At 43.9% G+C, this 25,212-nt stretch overlaps 1 protein-coding gene across 5 annotated transcripts in view; it reads right to left on the bottom strand.

The window, feature by feature from the left end:
* MARF1 (meiosis regulator and mRNA stability factor 1) overlaps positions 1-25,212 on the bottom strand; it is a 41,176-nt gene that overhangs the window by 8,950 nt on the left and 7,014 nt on the right. For 2 of the 5 annotated variants that reach the window (XM_082644212.1, XM_082644216.1), the window contains exons 4-22: positions 24,303-24,477; positions 22,998-23,224; positions 21,816-21,933; positions 21,095-21,267; positions 18,924-19,349; positions 18,574-18,731; positions 18,327-18,485; positions 16,573-16,765; positions 15,686-15,864; positions 14,135-14,215; positions 11,285-11,521; positions 11,040-11,159; positions 10,156-10,334; positions 8,642-8,862; positions 7,735-7,877; positions 7,043-7,176; positions 5,718-5,920; positions 4,815-5,042; positions 934-1,164 (exon numbers count right to left, since the gene is read on the bottom strand). In XM_082644212.1, the coding sequence (XP_082500338.1) occupies positions 934-1,164; positions 4,815-5,042; positions 5,718-5,920; positions 7,043-7,176; positions 7,735-7,877; positions 8,642-8,862; positions 10,156-10,334; positions 11,040-11,159; positions 11,285-11,521; positions 14,135-14,215; positions 15,686-15,864; positions 16,573-16,765; positions 18,327-18,485; positions 18,574-18,731; positions 18,924-19,349; positions 21,095-21,267; positions 21,816-21,933; positions 22,998-23,224; positions 24,303-24,477 (3,585 nt within the window). The remainder of the gene's footprint in view (positions 1-933; positions 1,165-4,814; positions 5,043-5,717; positions 5,921-7,042; positions 7,177-7,734; positions 7,878-8,641; positions 8,863-10,155; positions 10,335-11,039; positions 11,160-11,284; positions 11,522-14,134; positions 14,216-15,685; positions 15,865-16,572; positions 16,766-18,326; positions 18,486-18,573; positions 18,732-18,923; positions 19,350-21,094; positions 21,268-21,815; positions 21,934-22,997; positions 23,225-24,302; positions 24,478-25,212) is intronic. The other 3 variants (XM_082644213.1, XM_082644214.1, XM_082644215.1) reach the window with 3 other exon arrangements.

Raw genomic sequence — 25,212 nt, 5'->3', positions numbered from 1 at the left:
TCAGGATCTTATCTATTTCCTCTAGGTTCTTATATTTGTTGTCCCACAATTGCACACAGTATTCTCTTACTATTCTTCTAATCTCGAAGTATCATCCTTTCTTTTTTTAAACTGCACCGTGTGGCTTGTGGGATCCTAGTTCCCTGACCAGGGTTCGAACCCGGGCCCCCTGCAGTGGAAGCAGGAGTCCTAACCACTGGACCGCCAGGGAATTCCCAAACTGCAATTCTTTTTTTTTTTTTTAAGATTTATTTATTTATCTATTTATCTATTTATTTATTTATGGCGGCTGTGTTGGGTCTTCATTGCTGAGCATGGGCTTTTTCTAGTTGCGGCGAGCCAGGGCTACTCTTCGTTGTGGTGCGCAGGCTTCTCACTGTGGTGGCTTCTTTTGTTGCGGAGCATGGGCTCTAGGCGCGTGGGCTTCAGTAGTTGTGGCTCGCAGGCTCTAGGGAACAGGCTTGGTAGTTGTGGCGCATGGGCTTATTTGCTCCGGGGCAAGTGGGATCTTCCCAGACCAGGGATCAAACCCATGTCCCCTGCATTGGCAGGCGGATTCTTAACCACTGCACTACCAGGGAAGTCCCCCGAACTGTGATTCTTGAAAAGCCACCTGGTGACCAGCCAGTCAACCTTCCCTTCTGCCCTGCATCTGACTGACAGACCACCACATAAGCGATCTCCTTCAGAAAGAGGTAACAGCAGCAGAATCTAGCCTGTTACAGGAAAAAGGCACCCCAGTCTAAGAATCTGGAGGCCAGGGCTTTCATCCTGGCTTGTCATTTGTTTGGGCAGGGTGCCTGCACCTGCCAACGCCTCTGTCTGTTCGTCTATAAAATGACCAATCAGTCTAATCTAGACCATTTGGTGATCTATAAATACCCAATACAAGAGTTTTCATTACGGTGGTTCCAGAACCATTACCATTCATACCTCAACTAAGTAAGGCAGACTCTTCAGAAGTTCGGTCAAAGTCATGAACCCATATTCACAGGGGTTGAGAGGAGTACTGTGGGTGGTTTCATAGTGTCTCTTGAGCTCATCAACAGAAAGATGGGCAGTTCCCTCCCAAGACATCAGCAATACCAGCAGTTGGGCAGTGAGAGCACGCAGAGACTTGCGGTTGATCAGCTGAATCTGTTTGCCAGATTCCATATCAGCAACCTGGAAAGAACAAGAATGCAAACTTTTCAGAACTCAAGAGAGACAGCCTGGGTCATACCTGGTTCATCTAGTTTCACTTTGGCAAACGAGACCAAAAGAGGAAAATCTCTTAAGTTTTTCTCTTATTTTTTATTTTTATTTTTTGCTGTACGCGGGCCTCTCACTGCTGTGGCCTCTCCCGTTGCGGAGCACAGGCTCTGGACGCGCAGGCTCAGCGGCCATGGCTCACGGGCCCAGCCGCTCCGTGGCATGTGGGATCTTCCCTGACCGGGGCACAAACCCATGTCCCCTGCATCGGCAGGTGGACTCTCAACAACTGCGCCACCAGGGAAGCCCCTCTAAGTTTTTCTCTTCAACTGAAGTAAAGTGAGTGGGTTTGCTGTAGCTTCTTTGGGACCCCAGACCAACACTTCAGACCAACTGCAGCAGAAATCATTCTCTCTCTCCCTCCCTGCTGGTCCATAACCAGAAACTTCCATCGACACCACCGCTCCCCCAAGAGAAGGAGATAAGACCGGCCAGCTGACATCCATTGGCCCAAGCTTGTGAGTTAAGGGTTGGTGTTCTCCGGAAGCAGGAGGTGGTTAGATTGCAGGCGACCCTCCAAAGAGCTGCTCTGCAGTCGACTTGCCCGACGTGTGTGTCCCAGGGGCTAGACACGGGAGATGACACAAGGCCTTCTCTGTCCAAGGGCAAGCCGCATTCTTATAGCCCATAAGCACTTGAAAAAAAGCTGGTATTTTCGTGTCTGACTATATGTCTACTTCTCGATTTTTCCAGATTCTCAAGGAGATAAAGGGTTTAACTGATTAAGTGCATTGGGAGGGAAACCTTGTGAAAGAGACACAGGTTATCATTTGGGGACCAAACAGCATGTGAAGAAACAAACATTTGGTGGCTGAGACCTGCAGGCCTCGGGCATGGTGCGGGGGGGAGGGGGGCCGCGTCTGTGAAGTGAGCCATCATGGGAGTGAAAACAGGCAGAGCTTCAGGACACACACTGCTCAGGCCTGGGCAGGCGAACCATTGCTATCACGGCTGTTTTCCCCTTTATCTGATTTCCAGCCAGGACCACGGGTCAAGCTCAGGGGCTTTGGACCCTCGGAGGCAGAGGGTGGGTGGCACTTGAGAAGCCAGACCAGTACCAGTTTGTCTTTGGAGCTGACGCCCACCCAGAGCCAGGGCGGGAGGCTGGTGGGTCAACCCTGACTCCACTCATCGTGGTTATGGATCTGTGAAGATTCAGACTACGGATTTCCTCAGCAGACCTGGGGTTTAATCAATCAACAGATACAAGCCCAGGGGAGTGCGAGTCATCTTCTTAGACGCCCAGACCATTATTAAGAAAAAAAAATTAAAACCTGTTTGATGCTACTTAGATACATCTCTTGATTCTCGACCCAGGCTACACATTAGAATCACCTCGTGAGCTTATCTGTACTCTGAGGCTAAGAGCACACCTGGCCTCATTCTATAAGAATCACAGAGGCCTCAGTATTCCCCAGAAGCCCCCCGGAGACCGCAATGTGCAACCAGGGTAGCAAGCTGGAGCCGCTCCCATCTTTTCCCGCCTTAATGCTCACACCCGAACGTCCCGGTCGTCGGCCCTTATTCATCACAGTCGGCGGTCGTGGCTTAGTCTTCCAATCCACTGAAGCCCTCCAACTGCCATCACCCTGAGCAAATGAACATCCAGGGGGCCTGTCCCACACCAGGGCCTTCAGTTCCTCAAGTTCTCATCTCCAATGACATTCTCTTCTACTCAGTTCCACTCCAGACCCCACCCCAGGCCACACTGGGGACCTTGTCACGGCCCACTTCCAGAATCACTCATTCAAACCTCCCACAGGTCCTGCCTGAAGCAGATGCCAGGGTTGGAGACAAGAAGGCGATCTGAATGCTCAATTCTTATGTTTCTTCAACTTTGCCAGCATGGACTCCTACTTCCTCCCGATTCACAAGCCCTCTCTTTCCTTCACTTTCCTCTTTTATCCATCTTGGCACTGATAGGCCATTAATTCATGAACATTCCTGTCAATACTCTATCTACACTCCTTTGTCCCTATGTCTTTTCATTGCAAAAACCCATCTGGCAAAATCCCACCTTGCACCCAACGCTCTTGCTTTCCCTGAGTCTGTACCCAAGCAGCCACATCTCCACTGTCTCCACAGGAAACCTACGTGCACCCAGCCCTGGGGAGCTCCACGCTCCCAGCACCCGTACAGCCTCCCTGATCAGGCCCCTCTCCCGCTCACCACTGACAATTCAGACCTTCTCAGCTCTTCAGTGTGGAATCCCGTCTCTCTCCCCCTCTCTCTAAGCAGTTGCTCTCACCTTGTACTTGACAGAGGAACAGCTCTGGGAAGGTAATTCCCTCTTTTCCTGGTGACACACATCAAACTCCCCTACATCCGCCTCCGCCCTACCCGCTTCCCTTTTGTTAGAATACTAACATCAGAGCTGTCCCTCCTTCCACTGAATGCCAATTCCCATGCCTCTGGCTCCCTCAGGACCCTCACCCCACCACCCTTTCTGGCCTTTGTATATCAATCTCTCTCAAGGAGAGGCTTCTCAGCGGCTCTCAAACATGCCCAGTCTCCCCGACTGGAAAGAACAGCCAGCGAGCACTCACTGGCTCACACCCGCCGTCTCCTGCTCTTCTCCTTCGCAAGCAAACAAACCGAACAGCTGTCTAGTTACCTGCTGCCAATGTCTCGCCCCCGCCGCCTCCTCGTTTCTCAGCCCACTCAGTGCGGCTGTGGTCCCGTTATCACTGGCGCCGATCCTGCTCCGGCCGGCAGCACCACGTACCTGCACTCAGCTTGGCCCCGCGGTCCCTGAGTCCTGTCTCACCTGCCCTCTCAGTAGCACCTGGTGCTGCCGGCCGCTCCTCATCCTTGGCCTTGGACGTTCCCCACTCCTAGTGTTCTTCCTGCTCTCCGGCCTCTGCATCCCTGCCTCCCACGAACGGTCCTCCTCCTCTAACTGCCCAGCACAGAAACAGACTCCTTCCAGACCTGTGACTGGCGCTGCCACCACTTCGTACATCTTCCTTCCACTTCTTCCTCCTTGTAGTGAGTTTTCTTGGTCCTGTGGTGGACGCAGCCTGCACACTGTTCAGCTGCGCTGCCCAGGACTGCGAGGGTCAGTTCAGCACAGGCTGGGGAAGAAGAGGCAGTCACCCTCTCCAGTCTGGCCTCTCCAGCAACCAAGGCAACTCTGAGCCCCAGCCTGCTCCTAAACCTACTCCATAAGTGAGTCAGAATCCGGAAAGGAGAGCTGTGATTTCAGTCTCCCCAAAACTTCAGAGACAAAGATCTGTGTACAAGGATCCAACTTCAGGTCAGCAGGACTGAGATTGAGACACCCAAGAATAAACACCCTGGGATAAACTGGCAACTTCGGTTCACAAAGACATTATTTTGGCGAGGCCACTAAAAGACACACAAAAGCAAGACCAAAAATCTAAACTGCCAAACCCAAGTCACCTCCTATTACCCAAAAACGTATTAACACCACAAAACAAGTTGTGAAACAACAGTAAGCAGTGCAAGGTGTAAATACAGAAATACTAAATCACACACAAACATCCCAATGAGGATTATGCCACCGCAAGTCTTACTCCGTGAAAAAAAAAAAAAAAAGTTACCTTTACAACATGGCAGAGTTTCTGTGTTAGAGCCGAAACTGAACTGACGTCGTAGTCTTGGAGACGAAATGTGTAACCAAAAGTCTTAGCATATTCTGTAAGCAGATCTGTCATCATAAGGCAGTTATCTTTTTGGGACCGAAGGAGTTTAACAAACTGGGCAGCTAGAGCTTTGAACCGTTCGACCTCTGTCAAAGTGAGGATTTTTTCTTCTCCACATTCCAATACCTTGGAAAACACACAGGAGGAAAGGGAGAGCCAGTTATGACTGTTCACGGGATTAAATGGCATGAAAATGTATACAATTAGGAACTAAGAAGCACTTCAGTGTTCTTTAATGGATGTCAAGTTTCAGTTTTGCAAGATTAGGAAGTTCTGGAAATTAGCTGACCAACAATATGGACATATTTAACACTGCTGAACTACACACTTAAAAATGGGCAGGTAGGTATTTTACCACACACACAAAAAATTTTTAAGCACTGCAGAGGTCAAAGATGGCAATAGTAATAAAAATCAACAATAGAAATCTGGTTTAACTTAGCGATGACTTAACAGCCAAGCATTTGCATCACCTCGTGCCCTCATCCTCACCTCCAACAGAAGAGATCTGAAAAATATGGGGCTCATGGGAGAGGATTCAGTTTATGAAACAAGCTATGTAATCCTTTTCTCAACAGATAACCTAAAACTAACCTGAAGAATGATTTCTTTATTGAAGGAAAAACCACATTTACCTAAAAATACTAAGAAGCCAACAACGCAGCTTCTCTGACTGAAGTATTTCAAAATTTCATCCTATTTCATAACTCCCTACTTCCCAGGCAAACAGGTCTGAAAGAAAATTTTTTTAATTCCCCCTTATATTGTTCTGAAAGATATAATTAGAATTTCTTCACTTACTTGTAAAATATCAGGTATGGCTTCAAAAAGTTCGAGTAGTTTGGTAAACCCATAGTATGCGAGTTTGCACTGCCGGCCAAAGTGGTGATGGTAAGAGGGGATAAATTTATTAAAGGGCATCCGGAAATGGGGTTGGTGTCGCAGCAAATCCACAACATCCTTGGAGAACTGTTTTGTCCTTTCTATTTCATCCTGGGTACGTTCTTTAAAACAAAACAAAACAAAACAAAACAAAACCCATAAGCTACAATCTTCTTCTATCCATTTGTACTTAACATTATTAGTGTAGTTAGTCCTATGCACTGGTTACAAGAGATACCATCTCTGCCTTCCAAACACACACAACCTAAAACAAACACACTCTTCTCTTTCCAGATGGTTTTCAAATTCAGTCAAGGGCAGAGCACCAGGAAGTCATGACACACACACGCACACATACACACCTATGTAATTTCAGCGTACAAACTAGAAATCATTTCTCTAGCCCCTCCACCTCCCCACACCCACTCTACATATATGAACATGACACACATACATGTCTCTGTACTTGAAAAAGTAATCTAGAAATTATATTACTAAACCACGCTTCTGAATATTAACATGCTTTGTTTATTCATCTGATCTCCAGTTAAAATTGCTAGCAGCAAAGAGTATCAGGCGCCAAAAGTTTAACAAAAACACAGGAGAGAAAAGTTTAAACTTAGATTTCTGTTTCCATTATATTTTAAATTAGAATTACGAAAAGACTGGCATTAGTCATTTTAGCTTTGGAATACTATGATTTCATGGACATCAGTGTCCTGCAAGAGCACAGTTTAAGACCCACTGACTGATAAGAGCGGGAGAACACGACTGTGTGTAGATTTAATTTTTCTATCCTAGTTCCCACCCCAGACCTCAACTGGAACTACTAAAACGTGGAAGATGAAACATCCATTTGAGTCTTCTTTCCTTCTCAAGTGTGTTATCTCAGAGTTAAAAAGGAGAGACAAGCAACAGTCACGGTAACTGACTCAAGTGGATAATTACAGCATAAACAGCCAGAGACAGGCTGAAGGAGGCAATTTCAGAAAGTGCTGGTTATACCCTTTTTTCCCCTTAGAGTGAATTTTGAAAACATAGCCTGGTTTTCTCCTTGACAAGTGGCTTCCCCACTCTGAGGACACTAGGATCCACTGCCTGGCAGAGCAGTTTTCACACTGCACTTTCCATGGAATCTTCAGGAATCACAGAGAAGGAGGGGGAAAGTGCATCCCTTGTATGATTCCATGTTAAAATGACCACTGAGACAGACAACTTTCTTCCAGCAAATTTAAGTCACATACCTCTTTTGGGGATACAAATCACCATTTCGTTATCTTGTTGCGACAAGCAGATGGTTGTGTCTGGAATCTCTGATACAATATCAATCAACTCACAAACACCATATTCAGTGACATCCCAGTCCTTTGAGAAACACCTAGGTTTTAACCATGGAAATGGATGAAGAATGAGAAGTAGCATTTGCCAAAATAATTTATAAGTTTTCCAAAAGAATGCTAAATGGAGAAGTTAGATGATTATTTTAAATTTGGGAGAACAAGTATTTTAAAATATTTGCTTTCATTTTTAAAACAAATACCATACGCTAACACATATATATGGAATCTAAAAAAAAAATGGTTCTGAAGAACCTAGGGCAGGACAGGAATAAAGACGCAGCTGTAGAGAATGGACTTGAGGACACGGGGAAGGGTAAGCTGGGACGAAGTGAGAGAGCAGCACGGACATATGTACACTACCAAATGTAAGATAGATAGCTAGTGGGAAGCAGCCGCATAGCACAGGGAGATCAGCTCAGTGCTTTGTGACCAACTAGAGGGGTGGGATAGGGAGGGTGGGAGGGAGACAAGAGGGAGGAGATATGGGGATATATGTTTATGTATAGCTGATTCACTTTGTTATAAAGCAGAAACTAAAAAATAAAATAAAATAAAATAAAATTTGCTTTCATTTTTTTCCCTTCTCATCAACTCACCAATGATAAGCCTGCGTGAATTCTCTCACAATAACTTGTTTGCTGGCTTGGGATTTGAGAAGTTTTAGTAAATCCTGAGTAAAGCGCTTCACCTGGGCCCTGTGGGTAAGGGTCAGCAAGCGTTTGGAGCCCATTCCAAGAATCTGCAAACCAAACACTTTGGTTATTTATACTCATGAGACCCTGGCAGATTCTGACTTTCTTTTTGATGGCTCTCTCTCTGGCTCTCTCTCTCTCTCTCTCATTACCACTCTCAGAGAACAAGTCCTTTTATGTGTGATATCTGCATTTTGAAACACACAGACCAACAAAATGTAGGTGTCAGAATGAACAACTGCTCACGTGCCTGGGACCCTTTTCTCCTTGCACACTCTTTCCTAAATAGTCATGAATATAGAAATAAAAAGCATGTTATCAGCCTGGGCAACTAATTTTGTCTTTAAAGGACAGCTCAAGTTTTGCAGGCCATTTTTACAAGTGGGAAGCTATTATAACACCTTAAGTTAATAGGCAAAGACTCCTTAGGAAGCACTGTCAGGCTCCAGCCCAGTAACTGGTCTTGAACTCCTTTGTAAGAAAGGTAAGCCCGCGTTACAGCAGCTCCTGGGTAACAGGGAACAATTCTGGAGAGGACTCTGCTAGGAGGAAGGAGGGCAGTCTATAGAGATGAGAAGGAAGTACTCCTCGGTGCACTTAGGAGTTCCTTTGGAAACTCACAGCTTTCTGAAAAACTGAGAGGCCACATCGTGTATAAAACGTGTATAAAGGAAGTTTTTACAGGATGTTTGCTCTGAGCTGACTTCTTAGGGATTAAGTTACCAGCTACCCTGTTTCTTTGGTGGAGATAGCCAAAGCCACGGAGGAACATTTCCACTGTTAAAACAAATAAACTCTTAGCACTCCTTACCTGCAACACATGAGGCACTGCTTCTAACAATTCGATCAGCTTGGAATATCCATAGTCTGATACCCGGCATTGCTTTGCAAAATGATGGTGGTAAGATGGGATGAAATTACTAATCGGTATGACACAGGATGGCTGGCTCTTCAGTAAATCGATCACTTCTCTACTGAACTGGATCAGCTGGGGGTTACCCACAGGACTTTTAGAACGCAGAAGCCAAGGATCTAAATATGCGGGGAGAAAAAAGGAACAGGCACAAGAGATAAAGCATGACTGCAGCCGATGAAAGAAAAGTAACTAACCTTGCATTCCCTTGCTGGAACTCAATCATGACCAAGCACACAAGACCAAACAGCCGCTTTACTTCTCAGCTGCTAAACCCAGGTCCTCTATAACCAAGAGGCTAGCCCAACTTCTTTACAGGCTGGCAAATGCTTCCCCACTACTTCTCTAAGTCAAGTTGCCAAAGCAAAGCATGGTTCACCATAGTGTGAACTTAAAAGGGAAGTGCAGATACACAGGTAGTTTCCAGCTTATAAACTGGTTGTATGTCAAAGATCCATTTGTAACTTGGTCACTAACATACTTTCCCACAGAAACAAAGTTATAAATGGTCATGAAGCAGGTAGCCCAGAAGGGCCTAATTAACCCAGAGAGGGGCTGCAAATGTTGTCTAGGAAACTATGGAAAGCAGTGATGTAAAACTAGCATGAGATAAAACTAAGAAACAGGTTTTTGCAATTATCTTGAATGTTCACCTAATTAAGAAGTTTTAATTATTTTATTTATACAAGTGTAAATAATCAGATGGAAAGCTTTATAAGGGGATAGTGGGCTAATGACAAAGGAGAAAGGAGGGAGCAGCATAACAACACAGGATGGGGAGGGTGTAGGCCTGAGGGGAAAGGTAGGAAGAAGCTTCGGTACAAACAGAGCTCCCTTGTTATCCTTACCTTTCTTCCTACAGGGCAGGGGGAGGTGGGAGGAGAAGAGGATGAGGAGAAAAGGAGGAAGTGTTGGGGGCCAAAGAGAAGGGAGAGTCGATATGAAGGCAACAATTCACAGTGCTGTGCACAGGTAGCAGGATTAGACACCTGCAACTCAGGGGGTGCCAGAGCTCAGAAACTCATCCAAATCTCGGTTCAAATATCCCAGTCCCTTACATTTAGAGTTAAATCTATTTTCACATTGATCAAAGTCATAAATGTTGATCAAAATAAATATCCAAAGTAAATACTCAGAGATATTTCCTTCAAATAGCTGAAACTATTTTTAAAGGGCAAGCCAAAAAAGCTTTACAAAATTAGATAACCAGAGAGACTTGTAACTGTGGAATTTGGATATTAAATTTTTTAATAATTTATGCTGGTACTTTCCAAAAGTCTAGCTTTCCAAACCTTTAGCACCCTGGAGTTTTTAAAAGATCAAAGGAGACACCCACGGTGCTTTATGACGGGCAAAGAGTGCTGCTATTTAAGAGAAAAGCCAACAGCCTGGACCAAATACCTGAAACCTACCTGTGTTTGGAGGCGGGGGCTTGTTGTGAATCCACTTAACTACTTTGATGCCATTCTGTGCAGTGGCGATGTTCACACCTGGCACGCAGGTGATGAGGTGTTCCAAGGGAACACCCCCCCCTCGGTTTTCCTGCACTCCTTCTAGTTCACCAAACTCTGCGGCATAACAATCTGGAAAACTGAAGTGGGGGGAAAAACAGGTTAATTAAAATAATGGAAAAGCAAAGCACTTGCCAAACAGATGCCTGCCTTTATTTTAACACATCCATTAATAAATAATTTCTGTTAAGATGCCCATGATCTGGGTTTCAAAGTTAAATTAAGGTCCTAGAGAGGCAATCACTGTGGCATTTCTCTCTTTGATGCATTCTGATGGTACCAAAAATTCCTGGGCAATTTTCTATCAGAGGGGGTTAAAAATAAGGCAACAGGGTTGCAAGTTCAATCTCCTCTAACATATCAGTTCGGTGGCTTTAAGGCAACTTGGTTCTGTGTTGGCCCCTCTATTAAGCCTACCACATGGCCCATGGGGTGGCTGAAAGGACTTCTGAATACTTTTCTCCTAACAAACGTTGAAATCTACAACTATTTGAGACCGTGCACTCTCTCGTAGTACTTGTGCACAGCACTTCCAATAATCTTTTCTCTGTGGAGAAGAATCTGCCCTATTCATGCTGATGTTTCTAAAATTCAGCACAAACACAATTTCCTGTTGAAATATCGAGTGAATGGATCCCATTTCAGATACACTTCGACTACAAGTGGTAGCTAAAAACGTTAGGCTGAAGCCTGGTACAGTGCATGCTTGGGGAGAGGTGCAGGCAGGTGGCGGACTTTCTATAAAGAGGAGGACTAAGGCATCACAATGGCTTTGACACGGTCACCTTAATAAAGGCACGGTGCCCTCGTGTGTCTGCAGAAGACTATGAACCTGGGGCGCGAACGTCTTCAGCGAGAGAATCACAAAAGGAATCTTGTAAGAGTCTGGATCAAATTCATGTTCACTGCCGAAAAGAGAACAAAACAGATGACATTTCTCAGTGGTCTAAGACGTTCCCAAGGTAATTCTAACAGATGCTCCACGACCTTTTACAAAAGGATTACTTCTCAAGGGAAATGGGCAATCTACCTGAAATCCTTATTGGGACAGTGCTGCCTGCAGACAGGCTCGTGATATTCTAACTCTTCAAATATAATTGGGCTGCAGTTTGTTGAGGAGCCGTCATGTGACTGGGAAGACCCCAAGGGGCTCTGGCGGGCCTGACTGCTGGGTAAGAGACACACCAGTCTGCCATTTCCTTGTTCACGGATTGCGACTGTGTCTGTTAGTTTATACAAATCTGACACATTCAACCTGTGTCCAAACCTAAAAGCAAGGAAAGAGAGAGATGCTGACTTAAAGAGAACGTTTTTCTTTGTACAGAAATTCCTGACCTGTTTAGATAAAGCTCTATAACCAAGAATGGTTCCTCTGTCTCTTTGAAAAGTAAAACTGGGATAATTCTACTATAAATATATTCACCATCAAACCAGTGATGCTTGGCACTCCCTTCCAGTCATCCCTGGCCCATTGCCCATTACAGTGATTATATATATCATTTGGTACCTAGCCTCCGACCCCACACAGTCTCTGTAAATGCCTCACCTAATTTTCTGAGATGGAAAACTATCTGCCATGACCCATTTCACCTTGGCCTCCCCTTCACTTCCAAATCCCTCTGTATTACTTCTCACCATCTCTGCTTCTCTCCCTCAGAAGAGCTATACCCCTTTTCAGCTAACCCTATGCTTCAGCCCCCTGACCTACACTAGACTGGACCCCCCAGTCACTACCCTGACTTGTGTCTTTCATACTTGGAGCTTAAAGGCACAGGATCTGAAGACAGAGAGATTTGAGTTCAAATCCTGACTCAACCTATGTGACCTCAGTCAAGTTATATAACCAATCTAGGCCTCAGTTTTCCCATCTGTAAAATGGGGCGACAATCCCTACCTCATAGGGTTGACATGAGAATTAAATGTGGCATGTATGGAGACAGCTTAGCACAGAGTAAGTGCTCATTAAATGTTAGCTGCTCCAATGGTCTCTTCCCAGTGCCCTGCCTACACGCTCAGATCTCCCCATGACCAACACCAGTCTCAATCCTGGCCCCCACCCCCTACACTGCCCCAACTCCACCTATGTCCAGTCTTCTCTGTGCTTTCACTCAGTCTGGAGCTCTCGTGTCTTCCCTACAATGGAAACAGCTGGTCTCTCAGGAGTTGCCTCTGCTGTTTCACCATCCAGTCTGCCATCCCCTTCCCTCCAGGATTGTCTCCACAGGACTCTTCAGAGTTGGCTCTCAAGTCACCAGTGGCCGCCTCCTCCTCCTCCTCCACCCCAAACCTCACACCATGTTCTCAGGCCATCCCCACCCTGCTGATAACACTCTGGCCTCTGGGTTCTCACTAGCTTCCTGTCCCTGGTTGCATTCCACCCATTTCTGCCCTTTCTCTAGTTCTCCTCCCTCTCCTTTAAGTTCATCTGCTCCCAGGTCTTTCAAGATCATCTTTAGGCAAATAACTGCCGTATCTTCAGAGCTGACTTCTTTCCTGAGGGACTCCAAATGTGCAGAAGACCACCTGAACTCTCTGCCCAGATATTCCAATAGCCCCCTAAAACTCATATGCCCAAAGCCAAGATCAAAAACTCATTGTAACTCCTGGACATCCCTGGTGGCACAGTGGTTAAGAATCCGCCTGCCAATGCAGGGGACACGGGTTCAAGCCCTGGTCTGGAAAGATCCCACATGCCGTGGAGCAACTAAGCCCGTGCGCCACAGCTACTAAGCCTGTGCGCCACAGCTACTAAGCCTGCGCTCTAGAGCCCACATGCCACAACTACTGAAGCCTGTGCACCTAGAGCCCATGCTCTGCAACCAGGGAAGTCACCTCAATGAGAAGCCTGCGCACCGCAACGAAGAGTAGCCCCCACTCACTGCAACTAGAGAAAGCCCTCGCACAGCAACGAAGACCCAACACAGCCAAAATCAAATAAATGAATTTAAAAAAAAAACACACTGTAACTCCTAAACAAGCTTTCTTTATTTCTTCCCTATTTCCAGTTTAACCATACAAACTTCCTCCCAGTCACCTAGGGCAAAAAACTCAGAATCAAACTGACCTCTACTTTTTACTTTGCCCGCTACATAAAACTAGTTACTAAGTCCAATTTCACAGACATTTGAAACTTCTGTGGTGTCTAGTTCCCTCTGTTCCAACAGCGTCTGCTCAGAGCCGGGACTGGTGCACACGCTCCCGTGTCTCCCTCCCTCCCCCATTCACTCCAGCTCAGACACCACCACTGCCTGAAATCTTCCCACCACCACACCTCTCCCCTCCCCTCCTTCCTCCGACACTTCAGTGGCTCCCACTATCCACGGGATAATGGCCAAGCTCCTGGTTCCTTCCACCCTCTGTAACCTCAAGGCCTTTTCTCCTTCCTACTCCTCCTTTGTAATGATAGTTTTCTTTGTTCTATACAATATATGGCGAGTGTCTTTTCCCTTCCAGACATAACAGCCCCAAAGACAAGGGCTGTCTTCCCAGCTCTGCACCCTCCACAGAGCCTTTCGTTCCACTAGTACTTGCTGAGCGTCTACTGAGCACTGGGCATTTAAGACATGGTGCTAGGTCAGACCCAGTGCCTGCTGTCCTGGAGCTTACAGTCTAGAAGGTGCTCGAAAATGTTCACGCAATGAATAACAAAACTCATCAGCCAAGTGGAAAAGATGAAAGTACAGCTTTGGGGACTGAGGTCTAAATTTGCTAAAAATGAAAGACGTTCTTCATATGTGTGTTAAAACTGGAATTTCAATCTGAACACCACTGTCTTGGTCTTATTTCCTCTGCTAGTTCCTTAAGAGTTGCTACCAGTTTTACGCATGGAAGTCACCCATCAGTACTGACTGGATCAATGAAAAAAATAACCCTCACTTACTTTTTTTCATAGATATCTGTAAATTTAAAAAGAGGCAGACAACAGGCAGGAGCATCCTGAAGAATGGACATTGTTTCTGCACTGCAAGAAAAAAGTTTAGTCCATTAGAGAACAGACGACTTCCTCTCCGTTCCAAGTTGTATTTTAAAAACAGAGTTCATAAAATTGATTAACATAATGTGTATGCAAAATAAACATACCCATTTATATCTCAGAGTTGATCTTCCAGAAAAACTTAAAAGAACGGACTTCAGGAACAAGGCAATTAAAGAATATTTAGTCACATATACTGGGATTTTTATCAGACTCAAGCATAGGGCTTTGCACACCTGTGTATCAGAAAGACACTGACTACTCACTGAGACACTTTATTAATTCAGAGCAAAGGGCACAAGAGCTTGACTGTCTCCTGCCACAGTGCAGTTCTATCAGACAGATGGGCGAGGAATCCCCATAGTTGAAGATACACAACTGAATACACTGGTTAAGAGTGACTGGCTTTAAGCCATAGGATTATGGATGATTTTTTTGTCTTCTGCTTCTTTTATGTTTCTGAAATTTCTAAATTATCTTTAATGAGTATTATCTTTCTTCTAGGAAATTAAAAAATAACTTAAAATGATGGTGAAGTTTGACTTGCGTATGTTATGAAATGATCATCACAATAAGTGAACATCCATCATCTCATATAGATACAAAATAAAAGAAAAAGAATTATTTTCCTTGTGATGAAAACTCTTAGGATTTACTCTAACAACTTTCATATGTAACACACAGCAGTGTTCATTATATTAATCATGTTGTACATTACTCCCCTAGTGCTTAGTTATCTTGTAACTGAAAGTTTGTACCTCTTGACTGCCTTCATCCAATTCCTCCTTCCCCCATACCCCACCTCTAGTAACCACAAATCTGATCTCTTTTTCTATGAGTTTGTTTGCTTGTTTTTTGAAGTATAATTGACCCATAAACAGTATGTTAGTTCCTGGTGCACAAATCATTATGCTGTCTGTACACCTTAAACTTACAGGGTGCTGTGTGTCAAAAGCCTATTATGAATAAAACCATCACTAGATTCCCAAGATTAGTCTAGTTGTAATGCAGACTTATGGGGCTGGGTGTCTATGTGACATATCTGCAAGTTGAGAGCTTAGAGCTTTGTAGATCTACCTGTTACAGACAAATCCACCTTCTACTAAGATTGGAAGGTAATATTTCAGACTTTCTAGGCTTATAAACTTTTATTGTAGAGGCCTACTATTTTTAGAACCTGTTCTGGATATGTGGCGTATTATTTTACTCCTAAGTGCCTGCCAAGTTTAAGCTGTACTTCATCTTTGATTAATGACTTGAACAAGGGTAAACTATTCTAGCTAGCTTATTTCTAACTTCTACCTTATTTCTAACTCTATCAAGGGAGAAAAAGCATTATTGCATATGTGATCATCACAAGAGGGTTGGGAATGGGATAATATCTATTTTTATTATTTCTGAAATTGTTTCTGGGCCAAAATGTTATTTCCTGAAATAAACGGCTTGTTTGTTCTTTACCTCAGTAAAGAGAGTGATTTATTAGCAGCTCCCGTGGCAAGTGAGACCAGGATCTTCTTGCTGCCAATCTTGTATCTGTGGAGGCTATTCACCGCACTGATTGCTTCTTGTAAGTTTTCCATCTGAACAACAGCTTTGAGCTGATAATCTGTGTGGGGGCTGAGCTCAACACTCTTCACCTGCAGCAGTAAAAAGGAAAACAGAATGCTGACCTACCCAGTCCTCTTAAAACTGAAGGTGAATCACTAGGCAACTGGTTTGTGGACTTCAGTGCTGCCGTGAGGGAACCTGTCTAACTGTGCACTTCCGCTGACCAGAACCTAAGTGAGCTAGGATGGGTGACCTTCAGGGATGTGACACCAGCCTAGCCTGCCTTGTGCTCTGGCACACAATGCTCTCCAAGGCAGGCTTAGGGGCCAACACATGCAAGGAGTCTTTTGCGAGATCTTCTCCAGACCCTGCCAAAACCTGGGGCATAGCCATCTTAAGTTTCAGTAAAAAGTGCATTTTTAGCAAATTGCACCTAAAAACTGAATCAGATACCGTAAGACATTAACAAAAACAGCCAATATCATTTTAGAACCCTATTTCCATATTTTAGCAGCCAGAGCTAACTAAAACCCATCAATGTTTTATTCCCCAAACAGCCACTTAAATCCCTGCCCATGACCACAAGTGCTTCTCTGCCAGGCTTCCTGCTCTCTTGGGCTGTACCCTGAAAACAATACACAGCACCACCACAAGCAGGCCAGAGGAAAAACGAACGTGTTCAAACTCGTTGAGCGACACTTACACCTGCCTGTAGTTCTGTGTGCTGAGTTAAATGCACTCAACTTGAGTGCCAGCAAGGGGTGAAACAAAGGCAAGAACGAGAGTGAAAAGGTTACCCTGCCGTGTCTAGAAAACGCTTCCTGCATCAGCTGCTGCAGCTCCTTCCGGGACAATCTGTAGTCTAGGTTGCTGATCTGGATGTCAGCACCATTTGCAAATGGGTCTGGGCAGTCGGCACCAAGGCTCGAAGTTGCAGCGTTGAAAGCGAGCGGGGATGCTCTGTTTAAGAGGTTTGGAGACATACTCCTGCTTAAAACATACATAGGCTATTTTTAACAACTGTTATTGTATTTATTCAGTTTATGCCATTCAGATTTTGTTTGAAGCTATATAAAAACAGCTTCCCGCAATACAATTTGATTTTCAGTTTTTTTTTTTTATCTTAAACACACACTGATTTAGACTTATTGTCAAAAATATGACCTGTAGGGCTTCCCTGGTGGCGCAGTGGTTGAGAGTCCGCCTGCCGATGCAGGGGACACGGGTGCGTGCCCCGGTCTGGGAAGATCCCACATGCAGCAGAGCGGCTGGGCCCGTGAGCCATGGCCGCTGAGCCTGCACATCTGGAGCCTGTGCTCCGCGATGCGAGAGGCCACAACAGTGAGAGGCCCGCATACGGCCAAAAAAAAAAAAAAAAAAAATTACTCAATATCAAATATTCTTTTATTGGATTATTTAAAGCTAATGGCAGAAATTACAGGCAGGCCTAATGAATTAATTTTCCACTTTGTGCATTTATTCTTAGGACACTGAGCATTTATTCTTAGGAAATTAGCTTGCGATATCAATGTAAATCATTTACCTCCCCCTGGCTGTGAAAAAGCCAGATATTCTTTATGTGCATATATATATATATATATATATATATATATATATATATATATATATATATATATATATATATATATTTGGCTGCGCCATGTGGCTTGTGAGATGTTAGTTCCCTGACCAGGGATCAAACCCGAGTCCTCGGCAATGAAAGCATGGAGTCCTAAGCACTGGACCGCCAGGGAATTCCCAATATATTTTTTAAATATAAAGACATTTTATTTATTTTTTGGCCATGCCACACAGCATGTGGGATCTTAGTTCCCTGACCAGGGATTGAACCCACGCCCCCTGCAGTGGAAGCATGAATTTTAACCACCAGACCACCAGGGAAATCCCAAGCCAGATATTCTTGCTCATATATTGCGGCCCTTCTCCACGTAAGGAAATCTTTTACATGAGTTTGTACATGTCATTTGACAGGTCCAAAGTCATGTTCTATAGTGAGTCTTCACCAACTCAGCAGAACAAATACAATGCTAGAAGGAGAGCATGGGATGCATGAGCTCCTTCTGTTTTCCAAGCTTCCAGAATTACTTGGAGTGAGTTTAGAAAGCTTAAATAAGGTCGGTGTTAAGGTGGTTTACAGAGACCCTCGTTCCTCAAACAGCTTCCTATAATTACCCCACAAATAAGAATAACCAATGCGTGTCAGTTTGGGCCTCTTCCTCAGCACGATGAAGCTGTGAGGACATGGTAAGAACATAACGTGCCTCCCATCATTGCCCAAGGACTCCAGGACAGGCTTCTCTCTCTGACCTCTGCTTACCAAGACTCCCACGTGGAGGAGGGAGAAACAGCAAGAATCACTGCCCCCAAATGTTAGCTATCGTAACCAGTGGAAAAGGGGACTGGTGGAGGAGGGGTGGAAGATTTCTCTTTTAAATATGCACTTGTGTATTGCTTGAATTCTGTTAAACATACATTATTTCATAACCCCTTCTACTGCACACAACCACTCCATGGATCAAGAACCACTCACCGAGAAGACCAAGACTGAGGCGTGAGCAGAGGACCCACTTGCCTGGATGCGATCAACTTGCTAAAAGCAGACGGGTAACTCACTTGGAACAGAGTCTCCTCTTTATCTTTTTTCTCTACAGGAGAACTGGTAACACTGCGGGAGCTGAGGTTCTCTTTTCTAGTGGAGGGAAACATTGCAGGGAAGAGGTCACTTATTTTCCTTCACATCATGACAAGCAGCTACAAGGGAGAATAACGGAACCTACTTCGGATTGGTTTTGTAAACGGATTCTGCCACCCCCGACGTTTTAGGTGTGGGCGCTGCAGCACTTGAATTTCTGTGAGGAGGGGCCACCGGCCTCAGGTGGCCTTGCTGGGGCTCACTGCTTCGAGTGCCAGTCTTCGACTCCATGCGGCATAGCTCCTTAAAACAGAGCAAGGGAGTTTAACAGTTAAGCCCCCAAGATGTGTCAGACCTTGTACAGAAAACACTTGACTTTGAGTATCCTCGAAAATGTAGAAAAGGACACACCAAAAGCAAGCGAGCATATAAATAAAAGAGACCAAGAAAGCAAACCTACCATAAACTTCAGAAAGCAAGAGGTATCACAATTACCTGTAAACTTTTAACATTGGTATTTTTGGTGGCAGATCCAGAATTTGCCTGCGACCCTTTTCCAGGTGCGGCTTTGGCACTGGAAGATGGTTCACTTGTATCTTTGATGAGGCACAATTTTGGATTCTTAAGTTTTTTGGGAGACTTCGCTTTATCAGCAGCTGCATTTGAACTCTTTGTTTCACAGAGTTCTCCACTTTTTGGAGTAAATGACACGATGATCCTATTACCAAAGACATCTTCATTTTCCATTCGCTTCAGAGCCCGTTCTGCACTATCTCGGTTTATGAAGCGGAGGATTGCACTGCAGCCTGTGATATTTAGCACTTTCCCGCCACAATTATCGGACAGGCGTCTGAGCCTGTTGCTGATGCTCTTGCCATCTTTATTTGCTGGTAGGTTATAAACATAGAGCAGAGTCTGGCACTGTTGATACAAAGGAAAAGTGTTACAGTGGGTTGACTCGAGGGCACACATTCCATTACAAACAAGAAGAACAATGAGTGATCACCGAACTTTAGCTAGCGACCTTGGAGGGGAGATAACAGAGATTTCCACGGGAGAGGGTAAACTTACTTAGACTGAAAAACATGGAAAAAGAGAAATGTATCTAAAACTATCACTCTGGTGAATGAGAAAAAAATATGTGGCAAGATTGAATGTACTGAATAATTGGTCTTTTTTTTTTTTTTTTAAATCATAAGGAATAAGGATCTCTGCAGTGGGCAATCTCTCACCTAAAATACTACAATTGACCTAAAGGCCTTCCGGATTAAAAAAGTGAGTGCCAAACACAAGCGGAATAGAGGAAATGTAGCTATAGCCAAAGACTAAAAACACAATGAAGGGGCTTCCCTGGTGGCGCAGTGGTTGGGAGTCCGCCTGCCGATGCAGGGTACGTGGGTTCGTGCCCCGGTCCGGGAGGATCCTGCATGCTGCCGAGCGGCTGGGCCTGTGGGCCGTGGCCGCTGGGCCTGCGCGTCCGGAGCCCGTGCTCCGCAGCAGGAGAGGCCGCAGCAGTGAGGGGCCCGCATACCGCAAAAAAAAAAACCCAAAAAACAAAAAAACACAATGAAGAACAACAAAAGTGAATCAGCAGAGCAGCTCCGAAGCCTGAAGTAGGGCCTGTGTATGTTACTCCTTGGGCCAGACCCTGGTACCCCCAACTGTGGATTATCCTTAGCATGTGTTTACTCTCCGGCCAGGCTCTGATCTTGTTGGGTATCAGGGAATGCAGTGGGGCCAGCAATGCAAGTGCCTGAATCTGGGGACGGGGGGCGGGGGGGCAGTCTCGGTTTTGCTGCCATTGCGCTGTGGGACCTCCAGTGGCTTGCTTACTTTTTCTAAGTGCTGACTTCCTCCTCTCTAAAATGAGGAGGTTGGGTGAGATCATTCCTAAAGTGCTTCTGTAACTCTAAAGTTATTAAGATATGTTAAAACTGCATTTCATGAATGGGATTGCCCAGCCTTCTGGACCATCCACACTATAGCTCCTCTCCGTTATTACTGTTTAAAGGTTGCACATACGGTCTCCAGGCAGCTTAAACACAAGCTCAGTGTTGCAGTAAACATTCTTATCCCAAACAAGACTATGAGAGGTGCTCGGCCTGCTGGGAACATGTGCACTTTCTCCTGTCAAGTGGCTTCCCAGGCTACAGGTGTAGCGACCACTATTCTCGTTGTGCCCAAGCATGCCAGGGACCACAACCATAGAAAACAGGCTCAGAGGCCTGCTGGAGCTTCAGGATTAAGTGCCACAACTGTACAATCACTCTGCTTATTTGACTCCAACCACACCAGTATGTGCAAATCATCATCATATTCTTTACCCTTAAAACCTGGAAGCAAAAAGAGTAATAACTCTCATTCCATTACTTCCATCCCCCTGGCACAAAACATTGCTAGCTTTGGGGACACTGGCAAGTGGCTGTCAGTAAGGTAAATCTGAAAGTCAGTTCCCTATGACATTTTGAAAAAAATAAAAGCAAAATGCATACATGTCAATTCTCTGTATATCTGTAAGAGAAGAAAGTTTCTAGGCCTGTTTCAAAATCTGGCCAGCCTACTACAAAGAAGAGCCTCACCTGGGCTTGGAGACCCCTTATGAAGGACTGTCCTGAGCCTCTGTAATCTCAACTAGAATATGGCAGAAAGAACACAAACCCACTTACTGGCATTTTTACTGGTAACCTGGGGGGCAGGTCGGAAATGAATTCTTCAAATCTGATCAGCTCATTAGCATGATGCAGCAGTGCTTCTGAGGCCTGGTTTTTATGGACCAAAATTATGTGGAAACCATGCCTGTGTCTCAGGTCACTAAGTTCCAATGCGAAATTGACATCAGCTGAAAGACAAGGTACAGCCCAACCCCCATCCCCAAACATTAGAAACACCTGACAGAGAGAGGTAACGCTAATGACATCTACTGAGAAGGAAGGAGTGGCAGGATTGTATTCTAAGTTGCCACCCCCACCCCTTTCTAGAACAGGAACGCAGTTCATATCAGAAGAATTAACATGGAAAGACAATTTTACATATACTTATACTGAACCCCAAGACACGTTACTTCCAGTAGTAAAAAGGAGCAAATGTTAATATTCTGAGGAGCCCCACCTTCATCTTAGATTTTAAAAATTAGCAATACGGGTTAAAAAAATTACATTTTCTTTAATAAACTTGGCCCCGCAAGAATCCTTAATCAGGTTCCAAGGAGAAAAATACAGAAATCCACGTAGACCCATTTTTTTTCTAAACAGTTTTCAAAGATAAGCATAAAATGTCCTATGTATTTCAGCATCTTTGGGGGCATATTTTACTTTAACATATTTTGGTTTCTATGATAATTCACACACAGTGAGTTTAGCTGAAATTAGCAGATGTTTCTACACTTACTTGACACAAGAACCACAGTGGCAGGAGCAGTGTGAGTATTTGCAAACCTTCGGAGGCTCTGGCGGAGCTTGTCGTCAGCAGCGTTCTTTGCAGTAGCATTGATGTGGGCAACGGTTACCTGCATTAATTTATAATAAGGACAAATGAGAAAGAGCTGAGGTTAGAAAATCACTACACATTCTGCCCGCCTCTTAATAGACAGTTCTTGAGGAAACTTTTATTATTACTGCCACTTAGGAATGGAAAAAAATTACAGTCAAATCTCAATAATTTCAACTTCAGTTCTCCAGATGAATTAACTGGATCCATTATCCCTACTTTCATCTCTAATCTTCTGCTTTTTCACTTCATCCATCCCCCTTTCAGAAAATAAAAGTGAAATGTGAAGTAAATTAGCTCTCTCTAGTATCTTTTGCCAACAATTTTGTGGGTGGCAGAGGTATGATATATAATTAAGGTACGATTTGGGGCTGAATTTGATGTCATTTCTATTTGTCATCTATGGCTTCCACCATCAGTTAGTGGAAGAGGAGAGGCATCTGCCCCTAAGGGAGCTAAAATGTGTTTATTCCTGTTAAAACTATCAGGCTCACATTAAAGTCTCCAAAGGAAGGAAAGGTTTGAGAGGTGCCTCAACTACATACAACACAAAGTAGGATTTATTAGTTTTTACAAGGAACAGAACTATATAATTTGAGGCAGGAATATGGCATATCAATGGAATTACTTGTCTGAAAGTCAAAAGAACTTGATTCTGGTTCCAGCGGAAGAGAACAGACTTTGGGGTCAGACAATCTGGATTTAAATCTAAGCTCATCCACTTACGGCCATATGATCTTAAAAAAGTTGCTTCACCTCTTGGGCCCTTCCATTTGTAAATTCCAAATAATAAATCCTATGAGCCTTGTTCACAAAGCAGTTATGAAAATCAAAGGAAATGATACATATGTAACCACTATACTAGGAAAGCACTAGTCACATATAAGCAGCCTTGTTGAAAGATCAGACATGATTAAATGATTTCTAGTACCTAATTAAGAAATAATCTTTTGCTATTTTCCTTTATTTACAAACTTAGCACAAATGCATATTATTAAACAAATTTTCAATTAGAATTCTTAAAAAAAAACCACACATGCTTATTCTTCTACCAAAATAGATTAAAATTCTTTTTTTTTTTACCTGGCAATTATTCAGCTCTTGAATAACTTCTTTGTTTTCTTTACTGATGTCACACACACAAATGAATTCTGCTTCTCTGTGGCCTTTAAAAAACTTCTCACGAATTCTCTGTACAACTGCAGTAGCTGAGCGGCCAGAGGGGACTGAGCAATTTTCAATATCCCAAAAAACTCCAATGGGGGGTAAGTTTTCTAGCACCTGTCCGGCTAGTGCAACTTCTGGTGACCCTTAAGAAATGTTAACATTTTCAATTACACATGGTAAAGAAGAGGTAAGACATTCAAATAAAAATAACAGGTAGCTACCTCTCATTCTTAGGGGCAGGAAAATGAAATTACTGACTGATGTTAGATTTAAGGATACCAACCTCAATGGCTGGTCTAATAAGACAAACAACCCCAAGTTGCCATAGTATCTCTAAATGATTACTCCTATTTTTCAGGAGAGAACAAATCTAAAGATCAAGTCACTTTAAGCCCACGATAAATCCATCACAAAGCATGAGGCGTTCTCACACTGACCAGTTATGCTCCTCTGAACACTAACACATAGGTGAATGGACGCTGCAGCTCTGAGACCTGACCTTCATGTTCCACCCACACTTGTCTACCGACTCAGTGTGGGAGAACAATGAAGAGGAGACGAACGGTGAAGTTGTTATCCTCCTTGATTTTATTTTATTTATTTTTAAAGCACATTTGTTTGTTTGTTTCTGGTTGCGCCGCAGGGCTTGCTGGATCTTAGTTCCCTACCCAGGGATCCAACCCGTTCCCACTGCAGTAGAAGCTCGGAGTCCTAACCACTGGACCGCCAAGGAATTCCCTTGTCCTTGATTTTAAATGATTTTTAACACTGCATTAATATCTGATTCAAGTTTTTAAAAAATGTTTAGAGATAAAATATATCAATTACTTTTTGGGGAAATGATCTTAGGTTTTCAAATACTGTTTTTCATCAGCCATTGCTAAATCTTTCTAAATACGAAGTACATCTAGGGAGCATACAACGAACAAGTGTGATTATGAGCCTAAGTTGACACCAAGTCCCTTCCAGCATTTCTTTCTCCTAATATACTCCTCGTTTTTCTATACACAGCTTCTGGTCTCAAATAGCATCAGCCCAACATTAATGGCAACTGACCTATTGGTCTATAAGGATAAAAAGATTTTTACCAAGAGATGGAAATGGAGACTCATACACAGTAGCTTTAGAACCACAAGGAATCTTTTTAAAGGTGATTAAATGCAGTGTTAGTATCAGGTATTGAAAACTAATATGCACATTTTACACCATACTGTCATTTACCAAATTTCGAAGCAGCTTTGCCTAGACTGGTCGCCAATAACAACGTGGTCTCCTTCCCTGTTCCTTTGGTTCCACAGCCATTACACAGAGGAATAGTAACAGGTGCAGTTTGAGTATTTGGAGGTGGTATATTTGGCCAGACTTTAGCAGCATCAATTATACTATTTCTTGCCGGCTGTTTTAAAATTTTTTTAAAAAGAGGAGGAGGTTTCAGATACATTATTTCAGAACCTAGAGTTACACATAACAACTGAAAACACATTCTAAGTGTTTCTCCTTTCTACCTGCTAACCTCTGATAAAACGTATTTTTAAATCACCTTTCCCAAAACTATCAGCTACCAATGCATAAACTCACTTCCAAAGTGACTTGAAATGATCAGGAAAGATATTCACATGATCAGACCTTTACATTCTGGGCCATGTGTCTGCTACAGTGGAGACCCTCAGACACACTTTTACATAAAAGGAAGTAACGTCTTTACTTGAACACTGGGTGCGACTGAGGCCAAGTTTCAAGTTCCCCAAATTATTACAAAGGGACAACATGCAGTTTTACAAGAATGGGTCCATGTACCAGGTGAGTGTTAGCTATAAGAAATCACAATTGTGCTCTAGCCTTTAAAGACAGAACACGAGGCTTTGCCAAGCTAGGTTCACATGTAAGAAATAGATTACAGGAGACTCTAAGAGCATAAACTAAATAATTACTCTGTACTTTTTTGAATGGTCCCTCCCATTTTACCCTTTGCTTTCTTTCAGGACCAGAAGGAGTTATGCAGATGGGGAGAAAGCCACATCACGAAAGAGTCTTTGACCCCACTCACAAGAAAGATTTTTTTCAAGATATATCATTATTTTTAAAAAGTCATTCCTCAAACCTTAGCTGCACCCAACATAACAAATAAAAA

Source organism: Mesoplodon mirus (genome assembly GCF_964341445.2).
Source record: "Mesoplodon mirus genome assembly, chromosome: 15".
Taxonomy (NCBI): domain Eukaryota; kingdom Metazoa; phylum Chordata; class Mammalia; order Artiodactyla; family Ziphiidae; genus Mesoplodon; species Mesoplodon mirus.
This window is presented reverse-complemented; position numbering and strand designations above follow the sequence as displayed.